The sequence below is a fragment of the Protomyctophum parallelum genome (genome assembly GCF_964188405.1).
Source record: "Protomyctophum parallelum genome assembly, chromosome: 2".
Classification (NCBI taxonomy): Eukaryota; Metazoa; Chordata; class Actinopteri; order Myctophiformes; family Myctophidae; genus Protomyctophum; species Protomyctophum parallelum.
In genome coordinates this window covers 14,935,996-14,962,396 of record NC_139699.1, presented here as the reverse complement: position 1 = coordinate 14,962,396, position 26,401 = coordinate 14,935,996, and the positions used below count along the sequence as shown (strand labels likewise).

General features: G+C 46.7%; 2 protein-coding genes across 2 annotated transcripts in view; one reads left to right on the top strand and one right to left on the bottom strand.

Moving 5' to 3' along the window:
* The window catches only part of atxn1l (ataxin 1-like), a 303,220-nt gene that overhangs the window by 136,107 nt on the left and 140,712 nt on the right, over window positions 1-26,401 (top strand). The window lies entirely within an intron of this gene.
* adamts7 (a disintegrin-like and metallopeptidase (reprolysin type) with thrombospondin type 1 motif, 7) overlaps window positions 1-26,401 on the bottom strand; it is a 75,747-nt gene that overhangs the window by 17,814 nt on the left and 31,532 nt on the right. The window contains exons 10-20 of the mRNA XM_083759215.1: window positions 23,638-23,781; window positions 18,643-18,793; window positions 15,298-15,390; window positions 11,755-11,900; window positions 10,893-11,062; window positions 10,393-10,526; window positions 6,563-6,683; window positions 5,271-5,515; window positions 4,495-4,636; window positions 1,605-1,731; window positions 920-1,136 (exon numbers count right to left, since the gene is read on the bottom strand). Coding sequence (XP_083615341.1) covers window positions 920-1,136; window positions 1,605-1,731; window positions 4,495-4,636; window positions 5,271-5,515; window positions 6,563-6,683; window positions 10,393-10,526; window positions 10,893-11,062; window positions 11,755-11,900; window positions 15,298-15,390; window positions 18,643-18,793; window positions 23,638-23,781 — 1,690 coding nt within the window. The remainder of the gene's footprint in view (window positions 1-919; window positions 1,137-1,604; window positions 1,732-4,494; window positions 4,637-5,270; window positions 5,516-6,562; window positions 6,684-10,392; window positions 10,527-10,892; window positions 11,063-11,754; window positions 11,901-15,297; window positions 15,391-18,642; window positions 18,794-23,637; window positions 23,782-26,401) is intronic.

The following is a 26,401-nucleotide window of genomic DNA, read 5'->3' as shown; positions in this document are numbered from 1 at the left end:
GAGCACGAAAACAGCATGGTTGTTTTTCACCACCTGTGCGCAACCTAACACACACACAAACACACACGCAGATATTAACTGTAACATTTCTCAACCGTTTCGGACGCGGGCGGCACGGCGGAACCGGCACGGCCTCCTGGGCGCGTTCCTGGGGGTGTGGAACTCCTGGGGACAAGACAGGGGACAGAGGACAGGGGACAGGACAGGGGACAGGGCAGGGGACAGGACAGGGGACAGGGCAGGGGACAGGACAGGGGACAGGGCAGGGGACAGGGCAGGGGACAGGACAGGGGACAGGGCAGGGGACAGGACAGGGGACAGGGCAGGGGACAGGGCAGGGGACAGGGCAGGGGACAGGACAGGGGACAGGACAGGGGACAGGACAGGGGACAGGGCAGGGGACAGGGCAGGGGACAGGGCAGGGGACAGGACAGGGGACAGGACAGGGGACAGGACAGGGGACAGGACAGGGGACAGGACAGGGGACAGGGGACAGGGCAGGGGACAGGACAGGGGACAGGGCAGGGGACAGGACAGGGGACAGGACAGGGGACAGGGCAGGGGACAGGGCAGGGGACAGGGCAGGGGACAGGGCAGGGGACAGGACAGGGGACAGGGCAGGGGACAGGACAGGGGACAGGACAGGGGACAGGACAGGGGACAGGACAGGGGACAGGGCAGGGGACAGGGGACAGAGGACAGAGGACAGGGGACAGAGGACAGGGGACAGGACAGGGGACAGGGGACAGAGGATAGGGGACAGGACAGGGGACAGGACAGGGGACAGAGGACAGAGGACAGGGGACAGGACAGGGGACAGGACAGGGGACAGGGGACAGAGGACAGGGGACAGAGGACAGGGGACAGAGGACAGGGGACAGGACAGGGGACAGAACAGGAGACAGGACAGGGGACTCACCTTTGTCCAGTGTCCCGTGCTCCAGCGGGCGGGGCAGGGGACGTGCGTGTTGCAGGACGTCAGCGCCTCAGGTTTGGACGTGATGTGTTTGCACTGGGCGAGCTGCAGCGCCGTCTGCTCCTCGGCGCTCACCGCCCGGATGCACAACACGGTCCGCTTAGTCAGACCGGAACTACCACAGCTGGACGAACACTTCTGCCACTCGCCCGCCCACCACCTGGACCATGGCCATGTGAGAGAGAGAGAGAGAGAGAGAGAGAGAGAGAGAGAGAGAGAGAGTTAGCATTTAGTTTGATTTGATTAATACAAAACAGCATTTCGAGGAATGCACAAGAAAGTCCTGAGACTTCCGTTTTAAAACCTCATATTGGTTGGTTTCCAGGTGGGGGTGGGGCTTGTGTGCATGCTGTGTGATGTGATTGTAATCATGCATTCAGTATATATATATATATATATATATATATATATATATATATAAAATAATAGGGAATAGCAGTAGTGGCCATTCTGAAAATGTGTTAAAGCCTGAAGAATAAAGGAACTAGAATTCACGTGTGCTTAGAGGTGTGCGTGTGTGTGTGCGTGTATACGAGTGAAGTGGAATGACCTAAAGGTCTCATAATTTTGTAAACAAATCCTTTCCCGGGGGTCGGAGTGGGGTCAGGATGTCAGAGGTCAAACTCACACAGCCGGACAGAGCTCTTTGTTACAGACGGTCTGCTTATCGTCCGGCCGGGTCAAAAGGTCACAGTGGTCCTCGTCCACTATCCCAGACATTCTCTCCACACAGTGAACTATCTGACGCTTGACCCCTGAGAGAGAGAGAGAGAGATGTAGAGAGAGAGAGAGAGAGAGAGAGAGAGAGAGAGAGAGAGAGAGAGAGACAGAGCGAGAGAGAGACATGGAGAGAGACAGAGCGAGAGCAAGACAGAGCGAGAGAGCGAGAGCAAGAGAGAGCGAGAGAGAGACAATATAACGATACAGAGACACCTCCCTGACAATATAACGATACAGAGACACCTCCCTGACAATATAACGATACAGAGACACCTCCCTGACAATATAACGATACGGAGACACCTCCCTGACAATATAACGATACAGAGACACTTCCCTGACAATATAACGATACAGAGACACCTCCCTGACAATATAACGATACAGAGACACCTCCCTGACTATATAACGATACAGAGACACCTCCCTGACAATATAACGATACAGAGACACCTCCCTGACAATATAACGATACAGAGACACCTCCCTGACAATATAACGATACAGAGACACCTCCCTGACAATATAACGATACAGAGACACCTCCCTGACAATATAACGATACAGAGACACCTCCCTGACAATATAACGATACAGAGACACCTCCCCGACAATATAACGATACGGAGACAACTCCCTGACAATATAACGATACAGAGACACCTCCCTGACTATATAACGATACAGAGACACCTCCCTGACAATACAACGATACAGAGACACCTCCCTGACAATACAACGATACAGAGACAACTCCCTGACAATATAACGATACAGAGACACATCCCTGACTATATAACGATACAGAGACACCTCCCTGACAATATAACGATACAGAGACACCTCCCTGACAATACCTGACAATATAACGATACAGAGACACCTCCCTGACAATATAACGATACAGAGAGACAATATAACGATACAGAGACACCTCCCTGACAATATAACGATACGGAGACACCTCCCTGACAATATAACGATACGGAGACACCTCCCTGACGATATAACGATACGGAGACACCTCCCTGACGATATAACGATACAGAGACACCTCCCTGACGATATAACGATACAGAGACACCTCCCTGACAATATAACGATACAGAGAGACAATATAACGATACAGAGACACCTCCCTGACGATATAACGATACAGAGACACCTCCCTGACAATATAACGATACAGAGACACCTCCCTGACGATATAACGATACAGAGAGACAATATAACGATACAGAGACACCTCCCTGACAATATAACGATACAGAGACATCTCCCTGACAATATAACGATACAGAGACACCTCCCTGACAATATAACGATACCGAGACACCTCCCTGACAATATAACGATACAGAGACAATATAACGATACAGAGACACCTCCCTGACAATATAACGATACAGAGACACCTCCCTGACAATATAACGATACAGAGACACCTCCCTGACAATATAACGATACAGAGACACCTCCCTGACAATATAACGATACAGAGACACCTCCCTGACAATATAACGATACAGAGACACCTCCCTGACAATATAACGATACAGAGACACCTCCCTGACAATATAACGATAAGGAGACACCTCCCTGACAATATAACGATACGGAGACACCTCCCTGACAATATAACCATTACGGAGACACCTCCCTGACAATATAACGATACGGAGACACCTCCCTGACAATATAACGATACAGAGACACCTCCTTGACAATATAACGATACAGAGACACCTCCCTGACGATATAACGATACAGAGACACCTCCCTGACGATATAACGATACAGAGACACCTCCCTGACGATATAACGATACAGAGACACCTCCCTGACGATATAACGATACAGAGAGACAATATAACAATACAGAGACACCTCCCTGACAATATAACGATACAGAGAGACAATATAACGATACAGAGACACCTCCCTGACAATATAACGATACAGAGACACCTCCCTGACGATATAACGATACAGAGAGACAATATAACGATACAGATACACCTCCCTGACAATATAACGATACAGAGACACCTCCCTGACAATATAACGATACAGAGACACCTCCCTGACAATATAACGATACAGAAAGACAATATAACGATACAGAGACACCTCCCTGACAATATAACGATACAGAGACACCTCCCTGACAATATAACGATAGACACCTCCCTGACAATATAACGATACAGAGACACCTCCCTGACAATATAACGATACAGAGAGACAATATAACGATACGGAGACACCTCCCCGACAATATCGCCGAGAGCATTTTATGAGACGATTTTAAGAAACCCAATGTTATTCCCCATAGATAAAAACTCCCACGAACTAGGGGATGAACAGGTGAACTAGGGGATGAACAGGTGAACTAGGGGATGAACAGGTGAACTAGGGGATGAACAGGTGAACTAGGGGATGAACAGGTGAACTAGGGGATGAACAGGTGAACTAGGGGATGAACGGGTGAACTAGGGGATGAACGGGTGAACTAGGGGATGAACGGGTGAACTAGGGGATGAACGGGTGAACTAGGGGATGAACGGGTGAACTAGGGGATGAACGGGTGAACTAGGGGATGAACAGGTGAACTAGGGGATGAACAGGTGAACTAGGGGATGAACAGGTGAACTAGGGGATGAACAGGTGAACTAGGGGATGAACAGGTGAACTAGGGGATGAACGGGTGAACTAGGGGATGAACGGGTGAACTAGGGGATGAACAGGTGAACTAGGGGATGAAATGATAGAACAAAACCAAAGCAACGTTCTCCTACCTGCTCCACAGGTGGCGCTGCATTCTGTCCACGAGCCGTACTTCCAGGAGAAGTGTGAGACGGGCAGGAGGTCGTCCTCCGAGACGGGTCGTCTGACCGTGTATTCATAACGCACTCCTGGATTGGTCTCCTGGAACAGCAGCTGGAACACACAACAGAACGGTTACTCCTGGATTGGTCTCCTGGAACAGCAGCTGGAACACAGAACAGAACGGTTACTCCTGGATTGGTCTCCTGGAACAGAGGCTAGAACACAGAACAGAACGGTTACTCCTGGATTGGTCTCCTGGAACAGAGGCTAGAACACAGAACAGAACGGTTACTCCTGGATTGGTCTCCTGGAACAGAGGCTAGAACACAAAACAGAACGGTTACTCCTGGATTGGTCTCCTGGAACAGCAGCTGGAACACACAACAGAACGGTTACTCCTGGATTGGTCTCCTGGAACAGCAGCTGGAACACACAACAGAACGGTTACTCCTGGATTGGTCTCCTGGAACACAGAACAGAACAGTGATACTCCTGAGTCCTGGGGTTGGTCTCCTGGAACACAGAACAGAACAGTAATACTCCTGAATCCTGGGGTTGGTCTCCTGGAAGAGGAGCTGGAGCATCATCTCTATGGGGTGATCAGCCAATCACAAGCCACTGTTTGTGTTCACACAGACCCGTAAAGCTGGACATAGGAGGGGCTAGCGCCTCCAAAATGGGGGCAGAGGTTCGGCTCTGACCGCTGGGCGCAGGGCAGGAGCCCTGGGGGTGGGGCAGAAGGTACCTGGATCCACAGTGGCTCCATGGTGGGCCCGGGCGAGGTCAGGTTCTCCAGGTGTCCGGTCCGTTCGTAGGTGAACACGGTCCCAGCCGCCTTGTACTCGCCGTTCCATTGGATGGTCCAGGCTCCGTTCAGGAAGTACTGGTCCGGGTTGTCGCTGCGCAGGGCCAGGAAGTTCCCCGCCTCCGACACCTCCTCGATGCGGATGTCACGCGCTCCCTCCGGGATCAGCCCGATGTCCACGTAACCTTATGGGGGGAAAACCATGTTAACACCATGGAAATGCGCCTGCATTTTTCATAATAATGGCGCTATAGTGCCAAGCAGATTGAGCAGATTTTTATTCTGAAAAGCCCTCCCTGACATTTAGTTCTACTGCATCTCTTCTCCACTAGTCCCTCCCTGACATTTAGTTCTACTGGATCTCTTCTCCACTAGTCCCTCCCTGACATTTAGTTCTACTGCATCACTTCTCCACTAGTCCCTCCCTGACATTTAGTTCTACTGGATCTCTTCTCCACTAGTCCCTCCCTGACATTTAGTTCTACTGGATCTCTTCTCCACTAGTCCCTCCCTAACATTTAGTTCTACTGCATCTCTTCTCCACTAGTCCCTCCCTAACATTTAGTTCTACTGGATCTCTCCTCCACTAGTCCCTCCCTAACATTTAGTTCTACTGGATCTCTTCTCCACTAGTCCCTCCCTAACATTTAGTTCTACTGGATCTCTTCTCCACTAGTCCCTCCCTAACATTTAGTTCTACTGGATCTCTTCTCCACTAGTCCCTCCCTAACATTTAGTTCTACTGCATCTCTTCTCCACTAGTCCCTCCCTAACATTTAGTTCTACTGCATCTCTTCTCCACTAGTCCCTCCCTAACATTTAGTTCTACTGCATCTCTTCTCCACTAGTCCCTCCCTAACATTTAGTTCTACTGCATCTCTTCTCCACTAGTCCCTCCCTAACATTTAGTTCTACTGCATCTCTTCTCCACTAGTCCCTCCCTAACAGTTTAGTCTAGTTTTGGAGCGGTGCAGCCTCTCCAATGCACAGCTTTGTGTGTATATCTGTCTGTTCGTTTGAGCACGGAATGTGCTCATATGATCGGACATCATGTCGTTGACGTCATCAGACGAATGATGAAATGGTCAATACATTTAGTCCTAGTTTTAGTCATCATAGCTTTGTTTTTATTTAGTTTTTTCGCCTAGCTGTGAAAACAGGTAGTCGTCGATGAACATTCTTCTACGGAATCGAACCCTGCAGCATACGTTACAGACCAGAGGTGAACGTACCGAGGCCCTCGCTGGCGTCGTAGGTTTTCTTCACCGTTTCACACGTAGAGCCGTTCCCGTGACACACCCCGCAGCGGTCTTCTGTCGCGTTAGAACCAATCACGTAGTCACAGCCCACGACCTGAAAGACACACAGCCAATCACATTGTCACAACCCACGACCTGAAAGACACAGAGCCAATCACATTGTCACAACCCACGACCTGAAAGACACACAGCCAATCACATTGTCACAACCCGCCTCCTGGAAGACACACAATAGCAAATATACTGTACATTATACATATACTGTACATTATGTAGTAAATCAGAAGACCCTTAAGACTTAGAATATGTTGTTGTCGTTGGATAAGAATTTGTCCACAATACCATCCATCTGCTGCATTGATGTTGGTACCATTAGGAGAGACAACAGGGAAACTGCCTCCCCCTGGCCAGCCGGGACGCCTGATGGAGGGGAAAGGAACTGGTTGGAATAGCGTGCTCCTTCCACGCGCTACGTCCAACCAGGGAAACTCCCCCCTGTCAGGTGTAAAGGAGCAACTTGGACACTCAAGCATGAAGGAAGCATGAGTTAAGTCCGTTGCTCTCCCCAGGTTGGCGGAGGGTGTGTAGAGCCCAGGATCACATCACAGGATGATTGACACAGGGGTGAAAAATGAGTTACAAAATCGTGGGACAAAGAATATAAAAAAAAAAAAAAAAGGAGAGACAACAGGGAAACATCTGTTCAAAATTACAATTATTATACATTCTCTGTGTATAATGTAACCTTATTTGGTTTCATTTTACACTCTCAAGAGTTAATGATCTAACTAGAAGAAGTGCCCCTCGGGGGACACAGGTCTTCATCGGCATAATAGCGTTTGTGATGTTTGGACAAAATGTGTAGGAGTGATGTCAATTTTCTTGATGTATGGATACAATGTGATGATGTATGGATACAATGTGATGATGTACATGTATGGATACAATATGATGATGTATGGATACAATGTGATGATGTATGGATACAATGTGATGATGTACATGTATGGATACAATGTGATGATGTATGGATACAATGTGATGATGTATGGATACAATGTATGGATACAATGTGATGATGTATGGATACAATGTGATGATGTATGGATACAATGTGATGATGTATGGATACAATGTGATGATGTATGGATACAATGTGATGATGTATGGATACAACGTGATGATGTATGGATACAATGTGATGATGTATGGATACAATGTGATGATGTATGGATACAACGTGATGATGTATGGATACAATGTGATGATGTATGGATACAATGTATGGATACAATGTGATGATGTATGGATACAATGTATGGATACAATGTGATGATGTATGGATACAATGTGATGATGTATGGATACAATGTATGGATACAATGTGATGATGTATGGATACAATGTGATGATGTATGGATACAATGTGATGATGTATGGATACAATGTGATGATGTATGGATACAACATGATGATGTATGGATACAATGTGATGATGTATGGATACAATGTGATGATGTATGGATACAACATGATGATGTATGGATACAATGTGATGATGTATGGATACAATGTGATGATGTATGGATACAATGTGATGATGTATGGATACAATGTGATGATGTATGGATACAACGTGATGATGTATGGATACAATGTATGGATACAATGTGATGATGTATGGATACAACGTGATGATGTATGGATACAATGTATGGATACAATGTGATGATGTATAGATACAATGTATGGATACAACGTGATGATGTATGGATACAATGTATGGATACAATGTGATGATGTATGGATACAATGTATGGATACAACGTGATGATGTATGGATACAATGTATGGATACAACGTGATGATGTATGGATACAATGTATGGATACAATGTGATGTATGGATACAATGTGATGATGTATGGATACAATGTATGGATACAATGTGATGATGTATGGATACAATGTGATGATGTATGGATACAATGTATGGATACAATGTGATGATGTATAGATACAATGTATGGATACAATGTGTACGAGTAAAGAGTTGTAAATAATTGTTTTTTTTGCAAAAGGCGGCCTCATGGTGGCGCTATAACAGGTCGTTGTGGAGAAATTGGGGCTTGTCGTTGACATCGAGGGAGTGTGTGTGTGAATAGTTTGGCATCTACCGGGCCGACGGTACTGGAGATTAGCTGCACGCACGCACGCACGCACGCACGCACGCACGCACGCACGCACGCACGCACGCACGCACACACACACACACACACAGACAGTATGCAAAACATACTCTCTCCCCATGCCTTCGGCCTGGTGGAGACAATAAGGGTCCATTTGGTTTCATTTTACTCTCTCAAGAGTTAAAGATCTAATAATAGTCCATTTGGTTACCAACTCTCCATCATTTAGCTGCATGGGGACCACCTGGAACCCCCTCAAGGACCACTGGTGGTCCCCGGACCACCTGGAACCCTCTCAAGGACCACTGGTGGTCCCCGGACCACCTGGAACCCCCTCGAGGACCACTGGTGGTCCCTGGACCACCTGGAACCCCCTCAAGGACCACTGGTGGTCCCGGACCACCTGGAACCCCCTCAAGGACCACTGGTGGTCCCTGGACCACCTGGAACCCCCTCAAGGACCACTGGTGGTCCCTGGACCACTGGTCGAGAACCACTGATCTATTACATCCACAGAGGGCGCTCAGACATTCTGGCAAATAAATAAATCCAGCTGAAGGTTAAATACTGCCCACAGTGCAGGCACAGTAAATCCTAAATGAAACAATTCATGTAATCTCCTTCAGTGTTTAGCCTCAACGTGGCTGCTAGCTGTGGAAATGTTCTATTGGACCTTTCCTAAGTCCCAAAGCGACACATTATGCCGTGATAAGGGATTGAACCGCTCACGCTTTCCATGGCCATGGCTGTCGAGCATCTGAATTCAACTGGAGGCAACGATCCGAATTAGAATCGCGATTCCCGTTATGTACGATTCAAAATCGATTCATAATTTCCAAAACAAATATTTGTATATTTGTTTTTCTGGTTACAGTTACAGGAGTTTTGCTCATCCTAATCACAGTAAACATCATGTCTTCAGTCATTTTCAACTTACTGTAGTATAGTCACTTCAGTTGGCTGGAGTAGATTGTGATGAAATCCTATGTATTGAATCGAGAATCATTTTGAATCGAATCGTGACTCCAAGAATCAGAATCGAATCGAGTCGAATCGAATCGTGGGACACCCAAAGATTCACAGCCCTAATGTGCACATGCGCCATATTGGAAAGAACTTCTCTACTTCCTTCACAGGTGTTACCACACCGATACTAATGAATGCTCCGTCATCAAACAACAATACACAATAAACATAAAGATTATAATGCAGAGTGGAAACAGCAAACGTGATTTAAACACAGGCAAGGATTGCGAAGCTCCAACATGAGATGGAAGATTGTTCCACAACATAAAAATGATTTATCTCTCCTATCTATCCTATCAATCAAATAAATCTATCTTTGTGTGCCTTACCGATATCCATCAGACAGTACTACGCCCTACCAACAGTAATTAAGATGAATTGAAAATGGTGGACCCTCTTGTAAACAAGTGTAATGCTTTATGGTGGTCTTTAACTCACAGTTAACAGTTTTTGTATTTAGTTGTACTAAACTAAGTTGTACTGTAATTCTGCAAATTGTTAATAAATAAATCAAAACTAGTACCTTACAGATATCTATATCAGACAGTACTAGTACCTTACAGATATCTATATCAGACAGTACTAGTACCTTACAGATGCCATCGATGCAGATCTCTCGACTAGAGCTGCCTTCGTAGCAAGGCGTTCCATCGGACACGGCGTCCAGCATCTTCTCTGAGAAGTTCTCCTTCACCGGACGACAGTGGAGTTCACAGGAGTTCACTGAGAGAGAGAGAGACTATGTTAGCCTGGTATCTCTCTCTCATGTTCCATGCATACATACATGCATCACCTCTGTTGACCGCCACCTACATGTAGAGCCTGCCCTTATAAGGCATGGAGTTGAAGTGACCTCTCACCTCTTGTTGACCTTGACCTCTCAACTCTGTTGACCTCTCACCTCTGTTGACCTCTCACCTCTGTTGTTGACCTCTCACCTCTGTTGACCTTGACCTCTCACCTCTCACCTCTGTTGTTGACCTCTCACCTCTGTTGTTGACCTTTCACCTCTGTTGTTGACCTCTCACCTGTTGACCTTGACCTCTCACCTCTGTTGTTGACCTCTCACCTCTGTTGTTGACCTCTCACCTCTGTTGTTGACGGCCACCCAGGTGTGCAGCCTGCCCTTATAAGGCAGTGAGTTGAAGTGAGCACACTGCAGGTCTCTGAAGCTGGGTCGTTCCTGGACGCACGGCGTTCCGTTGCACACCTTGAACCTCCGCCGCTCTCCCAGACAGTAGCGCCCCCCGTGGGCAGGACTGGAGGAAATGAGACATATATTTATTAAGGGATGGCAATGAATTGGATCTGCTTTTTAGGTACGGAGATCAAGAGCATCAGTCCCAACAACCATAGGGACTCCGAATCCCCCGTACCTAAAACAGCAGATTTTGGAAAATGATATTGAAGAAAACTGTTAACCGGTTAATGTGTGTAGCGTCACTTTAAAAGCATCATTTGGTTACCCGGGCAGCGCTGGTAACTTGGCAGGTATCTCTACACTTTTAGACCGACATGTTTGTGCCAGCGTGGGCGATTCGATTTATTTCTTGATCGCCTCTTGCGTTGGTTGTTTAAACATGACGTCATGGGCCGCTATGCTCGATAATAGGCTTGATAAGCCCAAAGCTAATTGATACCAGGTACTCAATCAATACGCTTTTTCGGGTATTGGGTTTCGAGCTCCATCCCTGCATGCTACTGGACATATGCTGGGTCTACTCTACACAGTCCCGCTGGGCGTTCTGGACCCTGGTACTTACACTGGGTCTACACAGTCCCGCTGGGCGTTCTGGACCCTGGTACTTACACTGGGTCTACACAGTCCCGCTGGGCGTTCTGGACCCTGGTACTTACACTGGGTCTACACAGTCCCTGTGGGCGTTCTGGATTCTGGTACTTACACTGGGTCTACACAGTCCCTGTGGGCGTTCTGGACTCTGGTACTTACACTGGGTCTACACAGTCCCGCTGGGCGTTCTGGACTCCGGTTCCACAGCTTCTGGAGCACGCCGACCAGTGGCTCCACGCCACCCAGCCGCCGTGCACGCTCTGAGGGCGACGGCCGACTGACACGCACACACCGCCATAACACCACTGGTGAAAACACACACACACACGAAACGTAGAATTAACAACGACACACGCATGTCTGTTCTTATCAATGTAATTAACAGTCAGAAAAAGAAAAGAAAACCTGTGACATTCTTCTGTGTGTGTGTGTGTGTGTGTGTGTGTGTGTGTGTGTGTGTGTGTGTGTGTGAGAGAGAGAGAGAGCCCTAACCTCTAAAGATTAGAGGTTAGGGTATTATTTATATACCACATTCTTACTTTCTTACTTTATCCTCCCCACAGTGGGTCAGGGTGTTAATTACTTTATCCCAGAGTAATCTAGTAAGAGAGTGGCGACACGCTTTGATCTCGCCGCAAAGCGGGGTGCTATGGGCTATAGTTCCAAACATTGGAACTATCCCATTGAGACAAAGCGGGGTGCTATGGGCTATAGTTCCACACATTGGAACTATCCCATTGAGACAAAGCGGGGTGCCATGGGCTATAGTTCCAAACATTGGAACTAACCCATTGAGACAAAGCGGGGTGCTATGGGCTATAGTTCCACACATTGGAACTATCCCATTGAGACAAAGCGGGGTGCTATGGGCTATAGTTCCACACATTGGAACTATCCCATTGAGACAAAGCGGGGTGCCATGGGCTATAGTTCCACACATTGGAACTATCCCATTGAGACAAAGCGGGGTGCTGTGGGCTATAGTTCCAAACATTGGAACTATCCCATTATAATAATAATAATAAAACTTTATTTGTATAGCACCTTTCATGACATGAAATGCAGCTCAAAGTGCTTTACAGAACAATGGAGAATAAAAGAAAAGCAAGGCAACAACATTAAAAAACAAGCAGTAATGCAATACAGTGAGGACATGAATAACAAAAAATAAAACATAAAAGATCAATTAAAAGCAATGTTGTAGAAGTCTTGAGCTGAGCTTTAAAAATGTCTACAGAGGCTGCCTGACGAAGGTACCGTGGGAGCTTGTTCCATGCCAACGGCCCGTAGAAGCAAAAAGCTGCTTCCCCGTATTTTTTAGTTGCCATTTCTTTAGGCAAAGCGAGCAGGCCAGCATTGAGACAGTGGGGTGCTGTGGGCTATAGTTCCAAACATTGGAACTATCCCATTGAGACAAAGCGGGGTGCCGTGGGCTATAGTTCCAAACATTGGAACTATCCCATTGAGACAGTGGGGTGCTGTGGGCTATAGTTCCAAACATTGGAACTATCCCATTGAGACAGTGGGGTGCCATGGGCTATAGTTCCACACATTGGAACTATCCCATTGAGACAAAGCGGGGTGCAATGGGCTATAGTTCCAAACATTGGAACTATCCCATTGAGACAGCGGGGTGCCCCACAGTGTGTTACTTCCTTTATATTTATGTTATTATGAGTGTTCTTCAGTACTGTAGTACCACCTGGTATGGATGTTTGTCTGCAGCCCTAAAGTCACAACTGCTGCAACAACTGAACATTTGTTCAAAGATTGTTGGACAACAACTTCAGAAACTTTATACATCCACATATGATAACAGCATCCTAAGGTTAGCAAGGAATATCACCTCTAATACTAAGCATGTGTTGTATGAAGAATATAGGTTGCTACCTTCAGGAAGGAGATATGGTGTACCAGCATACAATAAGGTCAGACTAAAGAGGTCCTTTGTCCACCAGCCGACCTTAAGGCTTAATCAGGAGATGTAGTAGCCACAGGATAATCTAAGCGGTGGATATTGCTCATGTCTTTATCATGTATTGTCATGTATGTAAATTGTCCTGTTCTTTGTGTTATGTATATGTCTTCTGCATACTTGGCTGCTGTGTCGCAAGACAAATTTCAGTGTGAACTGACCCACAGTGTGTTACTTACTCTATCCTCCCCACAGTGTGTTCCTTACTCTATCCTCCCCACAGTGTGTTACTTACTCTATCCTCCCCACAGTGTGTTACTTACTCTATCCTCCCCACAGTGTGTTACTTAAGCTAAATTCCAATACCCAAAATCTCGGACACTCGCTCACTCCCACTCGCTCACTCGGGGTCATTCCAGCGTGACCCGGAAATGGTTAACGTTCCGATTGTTAAAGCGCTCCATCGAGGAGGAGAGGAGAGTCGAGTGGAGGAGCCGAGTGAGCTCTCCGAGACCGCATAGAGCGAGTGTACATCAGGTGCAGGCTCGGTGGGGTATTTTGTCTCCTCGCAGCGGATTTCCGCATCACGTGTACATGTTTTTTTTCCTTCTCCAGTGACATAAGTCCGCCTCCTCCACATGTGGCACAGAAAACACTGATGAAACCCGATACTGTGCACACTGCACCCCCCCCCCCCCCCCCCCCATCCACTAGCTGCCGGCCGGCTGACTGGCTGAAGTCGCCGACCCAACGGCCAACACACACATGCACGCATTGCACGCACTGTTCAACTGTTTGTTGAAGAGACACATTTTCGCTGAATGAATAGAGCTTCAGAATGATAAAGTAGCCTATCTAGCCTACTTATGTGAAAGTGAAAGGACCACAACAAGCCACTGGCTTTATTGCGTTGTGTGATATAAGCATAATAAAAGTAGGATATATAAATTAGGCCGGCTATATTGTGCGCACCTCAAAAGCTATAGTTAATTTATCTCTGTGCATGCCTGAATGCACAGAGAAAAATGTATTTATTTATATGTGGACTGAACTGAATATGTAAGTCAGAGAGACTATACCTAATTCCTGTTATAGTGTCCGTTATTTGCAAAGACCGCGGAGGAGGACTGACTGTCGGAGGAGGGGGGGGGTGATTTATACGTGTGCGCATCCTGGCGCTTATTCACTATTTCAGGAATAAATAGCCTTGCCTTGCACATGTTACCAATACATACACATTGGCCTCGGACCCTCGGTTACATGTACAAAATGATGAATTGTCTATTCTGCACTGTACGGCTCTGTTGGACTTCGGAGTTCCAGTGATCCAGCTGTGTGACACCACTTTTGCTTTGGCAACGTATGTTTTCCCATGCCAATAAAGCCCTTTGAATTGAATTGAATTGATACACGTCATTATTGATCGCGGATTGTGCCGTCGCTTTGAAATGACAGCGTAGTACATTCCGATTCCAGAGGAAAATTCGACCACCACTCTGTCCTCGCATAGAATCCTCTCCTCCTCCTCTCCTCCTCGCTGGGGGCGGAGCCGAGGAGCGAGTGGAGGACGCGAGGAGAGTGAGCGAGTGTGAAAGTTGCGGTATTGGAATTTAGCTTTAGTCTATCCTCCCACAGTGTGTTACTTACTCTATCCTCCCCACAGTGTGTTACTTACTCTATCCTCCCCACAGTGTGTTACTTACTCTATCCTCCCCACAGTGTGTTACTTACTCTATCCTCCCCACAGTGTGTTACTTACTCTATCCTACCCACAGTGTGTTACTTACTCTATCCTCCCCACAGTGGGTTCCGTCCACGGCCCCGTCCAGTTTGGAGTGGCAGGTCTTCCCCACCGTGCACCACAACGTACTGCAGATGTTCTGTAAAGGACGATTATAATAAATATATTAACACCACCATAGAGTACTGTATATGTTCTGTAAGGACAATTATAATATATTAATATTACGTACGTTGAAATATATTGGCCGAGCCAGGTCACTTGAGGCTTTATCCTCCCCACAGTGGGTCAGGGTGTTAATTACTCTATCCCAGAGTAAAGGACAATTATAATAAATCTGTTGCTGGCCCTGGGAGGGATGGGATTTAACTTGCCAACTCGCAACTGGACTATCAGTTAGTGTAGCAGAGTGTCTTTGGTCTAGTCACTCTAGTGGTTAGGATGTTGGACTAGTTAGTGTAGCAGAGTGTCTTTGGTCTAGTCACTCTAGTGGATAGGATGTTGGACTAGTTAGTGTAGCAGAGTGTCTTTGGTCTAGTCACTCTAGTGCAGGGGTATTCAACTGGCGGACCGCGGTCCGCGACCGGACCGCGGACCACCTCTTTGCGGACCCCCCCAAAAAAAAAGTTAATAATATAAATAACATCAGATGGTACATTTCTCATGTGAAATTGCTGCAAAGGCCCCCAAAATGTCCCCCAAGGGCCCCCAAAATTCTGGCGCGCGCTATGCGCGCGCGCAGTGTGATTTGGATTTGGAGTTCCACTCCGGGCCTGCACTCTGCACCCCATTATTGGTTGGTTGGAAGGGGATCTGATTTGTATAAGCTTGGCTTGACCATACTAAACGGGCATAGAGCCCCGCTCTCCGATGGACGCCGCGCATGGGACCGGACCTCGGTCTTATTCAAAAAAATATTTGTGGACCTTCATCATTTCTAGTTGAGGACCCCTGCTCTAGTGGATAGGATGTTGGACTAGTTAGTGTAGCAGAGTGTCTTTGGTCTAGTCACTCTAGTGGTTAGGATGTTGGACTAGTTAGTGTAGCAGAGTGTCTTTGGTCTAGTCACTCTAGTGGTTAGGATGTTGGACTAGTTAGTGTAGCAGAGTGTCTTTCGTCTAGTCACTCTAGTGGTTAAGATGTTGGACTAGTTAGTGTAGCAGAGTGTCTTTGGTCTAGTCACTCTAGTAGTTAAGATGTTGGACTAGTTAGTGTAGCAGAGTGTCTTTGGTCTAGTCACTCTAGTGGTTAAGATGTTGGACTAGTTAGTGTAGCAGAGTGGCTTTGGTCTAGTCACTCTAGTAGTTAAGATGTTGGACTAGTTAGTGTAGCAGAGTGTCTTTGGTCTAGTCACTCTAGTGGATAGGATGTTGGACTAGTTAGTGTAGCAGAGTGTCTTTGGTCTAGTCACTCTAGTGGATAGGATGTTGGACTAGTTAGTGTAGCAGAGTGTCTTTGGTCTAGTCACTCTAGTGGATAGGATGTTGGACTTTCATGCGGGAGACCTGAGTTCGAATCCCGGGCGTCACATTAGCATGGGATATTTGTAAGGGCTAAATATGATAAAAAACATTGTGGATTTGTATTGAATATCTATATCTATAACTATATCGTAGTTACAATGAAATTGATAATGGTGGACACCCTGTCCCCAGTGAGATGCTCTGAATTCTCCGTCTCGCACCCCTATCAAACAGGCTAGGGAAACCAAGGACTATTTAAAGAGGACGGGAAGCGAAGACCATACGGTGGACTCCATGTTGCTCCCTGGAAGGAAAGAAACATGCGCAGTTGAGACCAGGAAGTTAATGACTCGGGGGTGGCGAGTCGTGACTGACTCACCATAGCGACTTCCACCATTTCAACAAAATAAGCACAAACAAACCACTTCACATGTACGATGTTGATGTAACCAGGAGATTTGGTGGGATATATATTTTTATGAGAGCTCCAACACCCCGCCTCTCCTCTCACTACAGATCCCCAGCTACAGCCCCCCCCCCCCCCCCCCCCCCCACACACACACACACACACACACACACACACACACACTTCTATAATTATTCATTATATGACTGTATATTATTATAACCGTACAATTCTGGTGACCACTTCACCACTTTTCAACCTATCTTCATATAATAGGTCCTCACTAATAATACTCTGTGTACTTAGTCTGTGTCTCATAGGAGGGCTGTGGGCAGTTCGGAAACCCGTCCACCAGTGATATCATCGTTAGGCAGATTTTTTTTAAACAAGTTGTTTTTCACTAAAATGTTTAGATTTTTATCATTGTGAGAACTTTTCAGGACTAGAAAGCCTGCAGTTTCTATTAGCTTGGATTCCCCAATTGATGATGTCACTGGTGGACGGGTTTGTAAACTGCCCACAGCCCTCCTATGAGACACAGACTTGGAGTAGAAAATAATTGTGCCATTTTATCATGATTATTAGTGAGGACCTATTATAATGAAAATAGGTTGAAAAGTGGTGAAGTGGTCCTTTAACGTGGGGTACACCGAGACTAGTCAGACAGGAGAGACCACCGTCGTCTTGTGTGCATCCTGTGGTTTGTGTCAGCGCCGGTGGGCTCCGCTCGTAAAGCCCCGAACACATGGCAGCAGCAGCCCAGTGTGTGTGTGTGTGTGTGTGTGTGTGTGTGTGTGTGTGTGTGTGTGTGCGTGCGTGTGTGTTTGAACACATTGCAGCAGCAGCAGCCAGTGGAGTTTATAGACAATCACACATAAACTGTGTCTGTTACAGACCGCTATGTGTGTGGTCTCTCCTCTCTCTCTCTCACGGTCATCACGTTGTGTTTGGTCCTGTCAGAGCGGCCTGTGGGTTACCGCATCATTTCAACACTTGTTTGTGTTTTTTCTGTGGCTTTTGCCTATATTTTATATTTTTTAACTGCTTACTGTATGACATAACGTTCCGCCAGAAGGAATCAAACCGGCAACTGCTTCTGGCGTAATACTCTGTCTGAAAAGCTTTATATTTTATTCTATTTTGTAATAATTGTTTTGGCTTGGCCTTTCCTTCTTTAGCGATCCTAGACCGGGTTGATCCTCCCATTATACAGGCTGACTATGAAAAGCTGAATAACTCCTAATCTACGGAGCTCTCCATGGTTTGGATAAAACGTGCAATGTTCGGAGGTCTTTGCTGTTTATCCGGCGGTTTAGATGGAAACATTGCCGCTTTCTAGAGCAAGGATGGCATCAATTTAGCTCGTATAGCATTGATACTATTTATTTAGCATTAAGATGGACGCTCCAAACCGGATGTCAGTCCCAGTGTGTGCCGCATTGAAATAGCCTCGGCAGTCTGCGGTTGGCTCTTGCGTCCAGCAGGTGGCAGCATGGGTTAATTAAGGGTTAAAGGATCTTACGTCAACGTCGTCGCAGAGCACAGAGCCAGATCCGTACTGCAGGCGACACTGGTGAGCGGCGCTGTAGAGCGCCCCCGGAGGCAACGAGCGGTACTGCAGGGAGAGGAGGTCCTTCACTGGCACGTCATCCAGACACCAGCCCCAACCGCGACTGTGCACGCACGAACACACACACACACACACACACACACACACACACACACACACACACACACACACACACACACACACACACACACACACACACACACACACACACACACACACACACACACACACACACTAGTTATTTAATATCCTTTATTTATTACTAAGGATACACATGGCACCTCCTCAGACAAACTGCCCAGAACAGCCCAAACAGAGCTCAGTATTTGTTTGGCTTTGCTCTTTGTCATGCCAGCTATTGTTAAGTAACTCGTAGTCCATTTATGTACACGGCCCAGGTTTATGTACACGGCCCAGGTTTATGTACACGGCCCAGGCTTCCAAATATCATTATGACGAATCTACAACGACACCCGAGGTCTGTTATGATTCATTATGACGAATCTACAACGATACCCGAGGGCTGTTATGATTCTAAGTAATGGTTGGCACTTAGAATGTTTATCTTTGAATGCCTGGTCCATGTATACAGATCAAAAGACACAGCCCACCTCCAAGAATCAGGACCTATCCTTGTGGCTGGTGTCAACAAAAACAACATTTGGGATGCTAGCAAAGACATCGTATTTACAACTAAACCGCACGCACGCACGCACGGCACGCACGCACGCACGGCACGCACACACGCACACACGCACACACGGCACGCACACACGCACGGCACGCACACACGCACGCACGCACGCACGCACGGCATGCACGGCATGCACAGCACGCACAGCACGCACGGCATGCACGGCACGCACGCACGGCACGCACGGCACGCACGCACGGCACGCACAGCACGCACGGCATGCACGGCACGCACAGCACGCATGGCACGCACAGCACGCACGGCATGCACGGCACGCACAGCACGCACGGCATGCACGGCACGCACAGCACGCACGGCACGCACGGCATGCACGCACGCACGGCATGCACGGCATGCACGGCACGCACGCACGGCATGCACAGCACGCACGCACGGCACGCACGGGCACAAAAACATCATCTTTGCCTCAGCCTTGGTCAGCTACTCACATCCAATATTTTCAAGGGTTGTTCTCTAAAACGAAATAATCAGACTTGTCTGATTATGATCAAAGGAAAACATTTTTCAAGTGTCTACGATGGATCTCACATGTAACTGATCTCTGAAGCACAGGTGTTGATATAAGCCTCCCTGCTCCGTGATATTTGTAACAATATGGTAGCAGTCAAAATGATTAATACTGATCCATTCACACACATTCATACAGCTTTACGTAGATTGTGCATTTCATTCACCCATTCACACACCTTTACATACGTAGATTGTGCATTCCATTCACCCATTCACACACCTTTACATAGATTGTGTATTACATTCACCCATTCACACACCTTTACATAGATTGTGTATTATATTCACACACATTCATACAGCTTTACAGAGACTGTGCATTACATTCACCCATTCACACACACATTCACACACCTTTACATAGATTGTGTATTATATTCACCCATTCACACACATTCATACAGCTTTACGTAGATTGTGCATTTCATTCACCCATTCACACACCTTTACATACGTAGATTGTGCATTCCATTCACCCATTCACACACCTTTACATAGATTGTGTATTATATTCACCCATTCACACACATTCATACAGCTTTACAGAGACTGTGCATTACATTCACCCATTCACACACACATTCACACACCTTTACATAGATTGTGTATTATATTCACCCATTCACACACATTCATACAGCTTTACAGAGACTGTGCATTACATTCACCCATTCACACACACATTCACACACCTTTACATAGATTGTGCATTACATTCACCCATTCACACACATTCATACAGCTTTACATAGATTGTGAATTACATTCACCCATCCACACACACATTCACACACCGATGGCGGAGGAAACCAGGCAAGGCACAGATATCTGTGGCAATGAGGCACAGACAGATGCCTGAGCACAGAAGCGCAAACTTACTGTGCTCAGCTGGCCTGCCAAAGACCAGTGCTACAAATGACTCAGCCTGCGGTGGTGTGTGTGTGTGAGCGTGTGTGTGTGTGTGTGTGAGTGTATGTGTGTGTGCACGGTGTTAAGCACTCCCACAGGACTGTGTAAGTGTTTCACTCGGAGGTCACCCTGCTACAGGGCAGTCATAAAGTGGTCCTCGAAATTAAATGGATTCCAGGTGTGGGAGGTCAGAGGTCAGAACATTTTGGGGGGAAAACCTGATGTTCTGTTGGTGATGGGGGATGAAAACAATTATAGTAAACTATACATGTATATCTTACGAAACTGTATATGTATATATCTTACTAAACTGTATACACACAACTAGGCTTACCATACGTCCTCTTTTGCCCGGACAAGTCCTCTTTTGGGGGGGCTGTCCGGGCAGTCCGGGGGGGGTTTTATAAATTCCTTCAAATGTCCGGGATTTTACACGTATCGCCTATATATGGGCACGTTCGGAAATACCGCACCGGAGCGCACTCGCCCATTCGTTTGCATTGCACAGTGCGCTCAGTGCGTTATTTCCGAACGAGCCCTGTGTATCACTACGCTCACAGACCATTCAGACCAATGTGTATTACAATGCACGTTCAATGGTTCGTAGTGGAAAAACACTGTGAGAGGTGGACTTCCAACCCGAACCCCGGAATGTGTATTATTCATAACTCTAGTCTGCATTCGCTGCGCGCTGACAGCACTTGTCCCGACCGCAGGCTGCAGATAGACTGTTGTGCTCTCCGTGAGGAAAGCTTGAAATGCCAAAGAACTATCTCATCATCATTGACATGCAGAAAAAGTAGGCTACTGTTTTCTTAGCTTTGTGACTGACCAATGAGAAGCAGATTGTATTGTCTGCAAAGGAACTATGTGTCTGTCACAAATAACAGTTATGTCCTGCAAGCCCATGTCATGTCAACAACACAGACAAGGCAGCTGTGCGCGAGGTGAGTCTTGCAAATTAAATTGACCCAATATTATTTTGTACAACCTAGCAAAGCATAAGATAATGGTTTGGAGAATAGGCTGGTCTCTCTTTTTACAAGAGATAAGCCATTGCATACAGGACCCCCATAACTCTGAGAGTAAAACCAAATGGACCCATAAGAGTCCCATTTTATTCCATTTGTACAGTATCAGAGTTAAAAGTTATAAAAGGGTCCATTTGGTTCCATTTGTATACACTCTCAGAGTTACAGACCTGTAAGGGTCCATGATTTGGTTCCATTTGTACACTCTCAGAGTTACAGACCTGTAAGGGTCAATTTGGGTCCATGTGTTACACTCTCAGAGTTACAGACCTATAATGGGTCCATTTGGAACCCCCTCAAGGAACCATGAGGGTCCCTGGATCACACCTTTGAGAGCCACTGATTTAAATAAATACATAACTAATATAGAGCATATTTGATCAAATTTAGTTGCCAAACTTTTTTGACAAATGAATTTAATTCAAACAGAACCGCGCACGCACGACACATGCACATGCATGACGTGCATTGTGCACGCGCACATGCACGCGCACATGCACGCGCGCATGTGTCCTCTTTTTGGTAATTCAGAATATGGTATGCCTAACAACATGATTTGTGCAAATGCTTGACAACGTCACCCAAATGTGTTCCCTCACCCAGGAGTCAGCCAATCAAACCCTTCCTCACCCAGGAGTCAGCCAATCAAACCCTTCCTCACCCAGGAGTCAGCCAATCAGACCCTGCCTCACCCAGGAGTCAGCCAATCAGACCCTGCCTCACCCAGGAGTCAGCCAAATCAGACCCTGCCTCACCCAGGAGTCAGCCAATCAGACCCTGCCTCACCCAGGAGTCAGCCAATCAAACCCTTCCTCACCCAGGAGTCAGCCAAACAGACCCTGCCTCACTCAGGAGTCAGCCAATCAGACCCTCCCTCACCCAGGAGTCAGCCCAGCTCCTCATCCAGACATCACTAGTGTGCAACAAGCAAGTAGGCACTCAACAGAGTGCAGTTCTAGGTTATATTTAGGTATGACAAGTCTTCCAATTCAGTAGCTTAATAGCAGTTATTATCGCCAGTTACAACCTACTGTATATAAGGCAAAGTTTTCCAAATGTCATTATTCTTTAAGTAGCATGTGACGTGTCAAACTAGGGGGTTTTCATGATTCTGAACCCATTCCAAGCATTAGTTTTGCACGACAAACACTCCTTGGGCTAAATTCGGCCATAGCCACTTGCCCAAATGTGCCCAAATGTGATGATCATGACCTCATCACCCCCCAAACTAATCCTATTTGAACCGGGGACCCCCCAAACTAATCCTATTTGAACCCGGGACCCCCCAAACTAATCCTATTTGAACCGGGGACCCCCCAAACTAATCCTATTTGAACCCGGGACCCCCCAAACTAATCCTATTTGAACCGGGGACCCCCCAAACTAATCCTATTTGAACCGGGGACCCCCCAAACTAATCCTATTTGAACCCGGGACCCCCCAAACTAATCCTATTTGAACCCGGGACCCCCCAAACTAATCCTATTTGAACTGGGGACCCCCCAAACTAATCCTATTTGAACTGGGGACCCCCCAAACTAATCCCATTTGAACTGGGGACCCCCCAAACTAATCCCATTTGAACCGGGTCCCCAAACTAATCCTATTTGAACCCGGGACCCCCCAAACTAATCATATTTGAACCGGGGACCCCCCAAACTAATCATACTTGAACCAGGGACCCCCCAAACTAATCCTACTTGAACCGGGGACCCCCCCAAACTAATCCCACTTGAACTGGGGACCCCCCAAAATAAACCCAGCACACAGTGGTATACTCACTCCAGGAACCTGGTGATGTACTGGCGACTGCAGCGGGACCATGTGGGCGTGGCGTATCCGTACAGCAGCTGTGGAGACATGACGTACGGCCTCTTCCCCACCGGCTCACAGTCGTTACCGACACCGTCATGTTGGATCCCAAAGCTACGACAGAGAGGTAAAGAACACAGTCGTTACCGACACCGTCATGTTGGATCCCAAAGCTACGACAGAGAGGTAAAGAACACAGTCATTACCGATACCGTCATGTTGGATCCCAAAGCTACGACAGAGAGGTAAAGAACACAGTCGTTACCGATACCGTCATGTTGGATCCCAAAGCTACGACAGAGAGGTAAAGAACACAGTCGTTACCGATACCGTCATGTTGGATCCCAAAGCTACGACAGAGAGGTAAAGAACACAGTCGTTACCGACACCGTCATGTTGGATCCCAAAGCTACGACAGAGAGGTAAAGAACACAGTCATTACCGATACCGTCATGTTGGATCCCAAAGCTACGACAGAGAGGTACAAGTACAACACATACTGTACGGTCATGTTGGATCCCAAAGCTGTGACAGAGAGTACAACACAGTCGTTACCGATACCGCCATGTTGGATCCCAAAACCATAGACCTATAAACGTAGGCTCTGGGGACCGTGTCAAAATTGAAGGCACCCCTTTCCATTGCGTAACATAAGTCCCCGGACAAGACGCGCTGTGATTGGCCAGTAGTCACTCGAGTGACAGCGAGAGACATGGAGGAGTCGCATGAGTGACGTCACTCGGGCAGCGATGCAGCGTGCCTTCAGCACTTCCCCACACGGCACTTCCCCTTGACTTCCTGCCTTCAGCGCCTCCCCATACGGCACTTCCCCTTGACTTCCTGACAAATGTAATGTTTGTTTCGAGGACAAACATTATGTTGTAATTGATGTTGTAAGATGATAAGAGCGCCCCTCACAATCACACAGGTGTGATTTTTTAATATCTATGCCCAAAACTACAACAGAGACCAAGGTACAAGTACAACACAGTCGTTACCGATACAGCTGTGGCAGAGAAGAACAGAGAAGTACAACGTCAACAACACACATGTTGCACAGATGTACCATTCCAACTCTTCTTCAAAAGGACCCCCAGATGGACCCTCAGATGTTTTCCTGAAGGTTTTCTGAAAGTGCAAACGCTGCAGGTTTTATTCACTGATTAGCCTAATGCTAATGCTACTGCTTTGCTACTGAAAAGACGTGTTCGTCGTTGAGGGGAAAAAAACAAAAAAGAAAGGAAAAAGATGACTGTTGTAGCCAATTTGATCATTTTATTCTGTGATTAATTTGTTGTGAAGTTGCTATGACAACCTGGGAATAGGTGGGTCCAGTCAATCACAGGCACAGCCTACTTGTATGTGTCACAGGTGTACGGCAGCAGGGATTTTGGGAAACGCCACAGGGAAGCCACACAGTTTTTCAACCGTGCGTGTTTTGTTTGTTTTCAGTTGTTTTGAGTTATCCTTTGTTTATTTTGCATCACGAGTTATTGTTTAAGTTTAAGTACCCGGTTTATGTTATGCCTTATCCACCCTGCAAGCAAAATAAAACCTTTTAAATGCACTCAACGAGACGACCTGCTTTACTGTCATCATCACCACGCGTTGGAAAGAGCTTCACACCATATCCCTCACTGGCATCCTTTCTTAGAAAAGTTGCCTTTACATAAAGTTGAAAAACTAGCTTCCAAACAAAATCGTTTGAAGACGGATGGACACGGAACTGACGGAAGGACAGCGCCCCATTCAGTGCCTTCTTGCCGACTCATTCTTCACGCTACAACAGCCCGCAGTGGAACGCGGACCAAACATCAAAGCGACGGTGAGACTTTATTTATGAATGAATACAAGTTGCGGAAGGAGTGGCCTTCGCGCAACGGGATAGGCCTACAGGAAAATCCCGAGTAATTCTAAACAAAGACTCCGCCGATTGACAAACAAAGATGAGTAACGTGGGGAATCAGGAAATGAATGCAGCCGTCAGTCAAACTGAAACGGAGAATGAACTTGCTAAAAGGCCCTCCAAACTCACGTATAAAGCACTGGAGGCAAAAATCATGTCATTGCAAAAGGAAAGAAATGCTGGATTGAAGCACTTGTGCAAAACCGCCAAGGAGTTGGATCAAATGATGGCTTCAAATGAAAATGCTTCCATCATACAAATCAAACATGAAATGGTGTGGAAATTGTGTGGGACAACTACAAGGTCACATGAATCATTAAAGCCTTTATTGCCTGATAATGAAATGTCTAAACAAACTGAATGGTTTCAGAGTCACATGCACAATGTAAATGAAATAATTGACAAAGTGGAAAAATGGGTGCTTGCGAACAGGGAGCAATGCACGCCCACACATGACGATGATGAATTCAATGACGTGTCAATCAATGCAAATAAGGCCGTGGATGGTCCAAATAACACTGATGGGTCAAATCATGCAAATGAGGTTGTGGGAAACAGTGGTTCAAATGACAATGAGGGGTCAAATCATGCAAATGAGGTTGTGTTCAATCATGGTTCTAATCACAATACTGTGTCACATGCAAATGAGGTTCTGAATATTAATGACGGTTCAAATAACAATGCTGTGTCAAATGGAAATGAGGATGTGGATAATATTGGGCCAAATGACAGTGTTTCTAATACTGGTAAATCAAATGTGTCACGTGGGAGCTCTAGACACTCTGTGTCTTCAACTGCCTCTGCATGCATCATGGCAGAGGCTGAAAG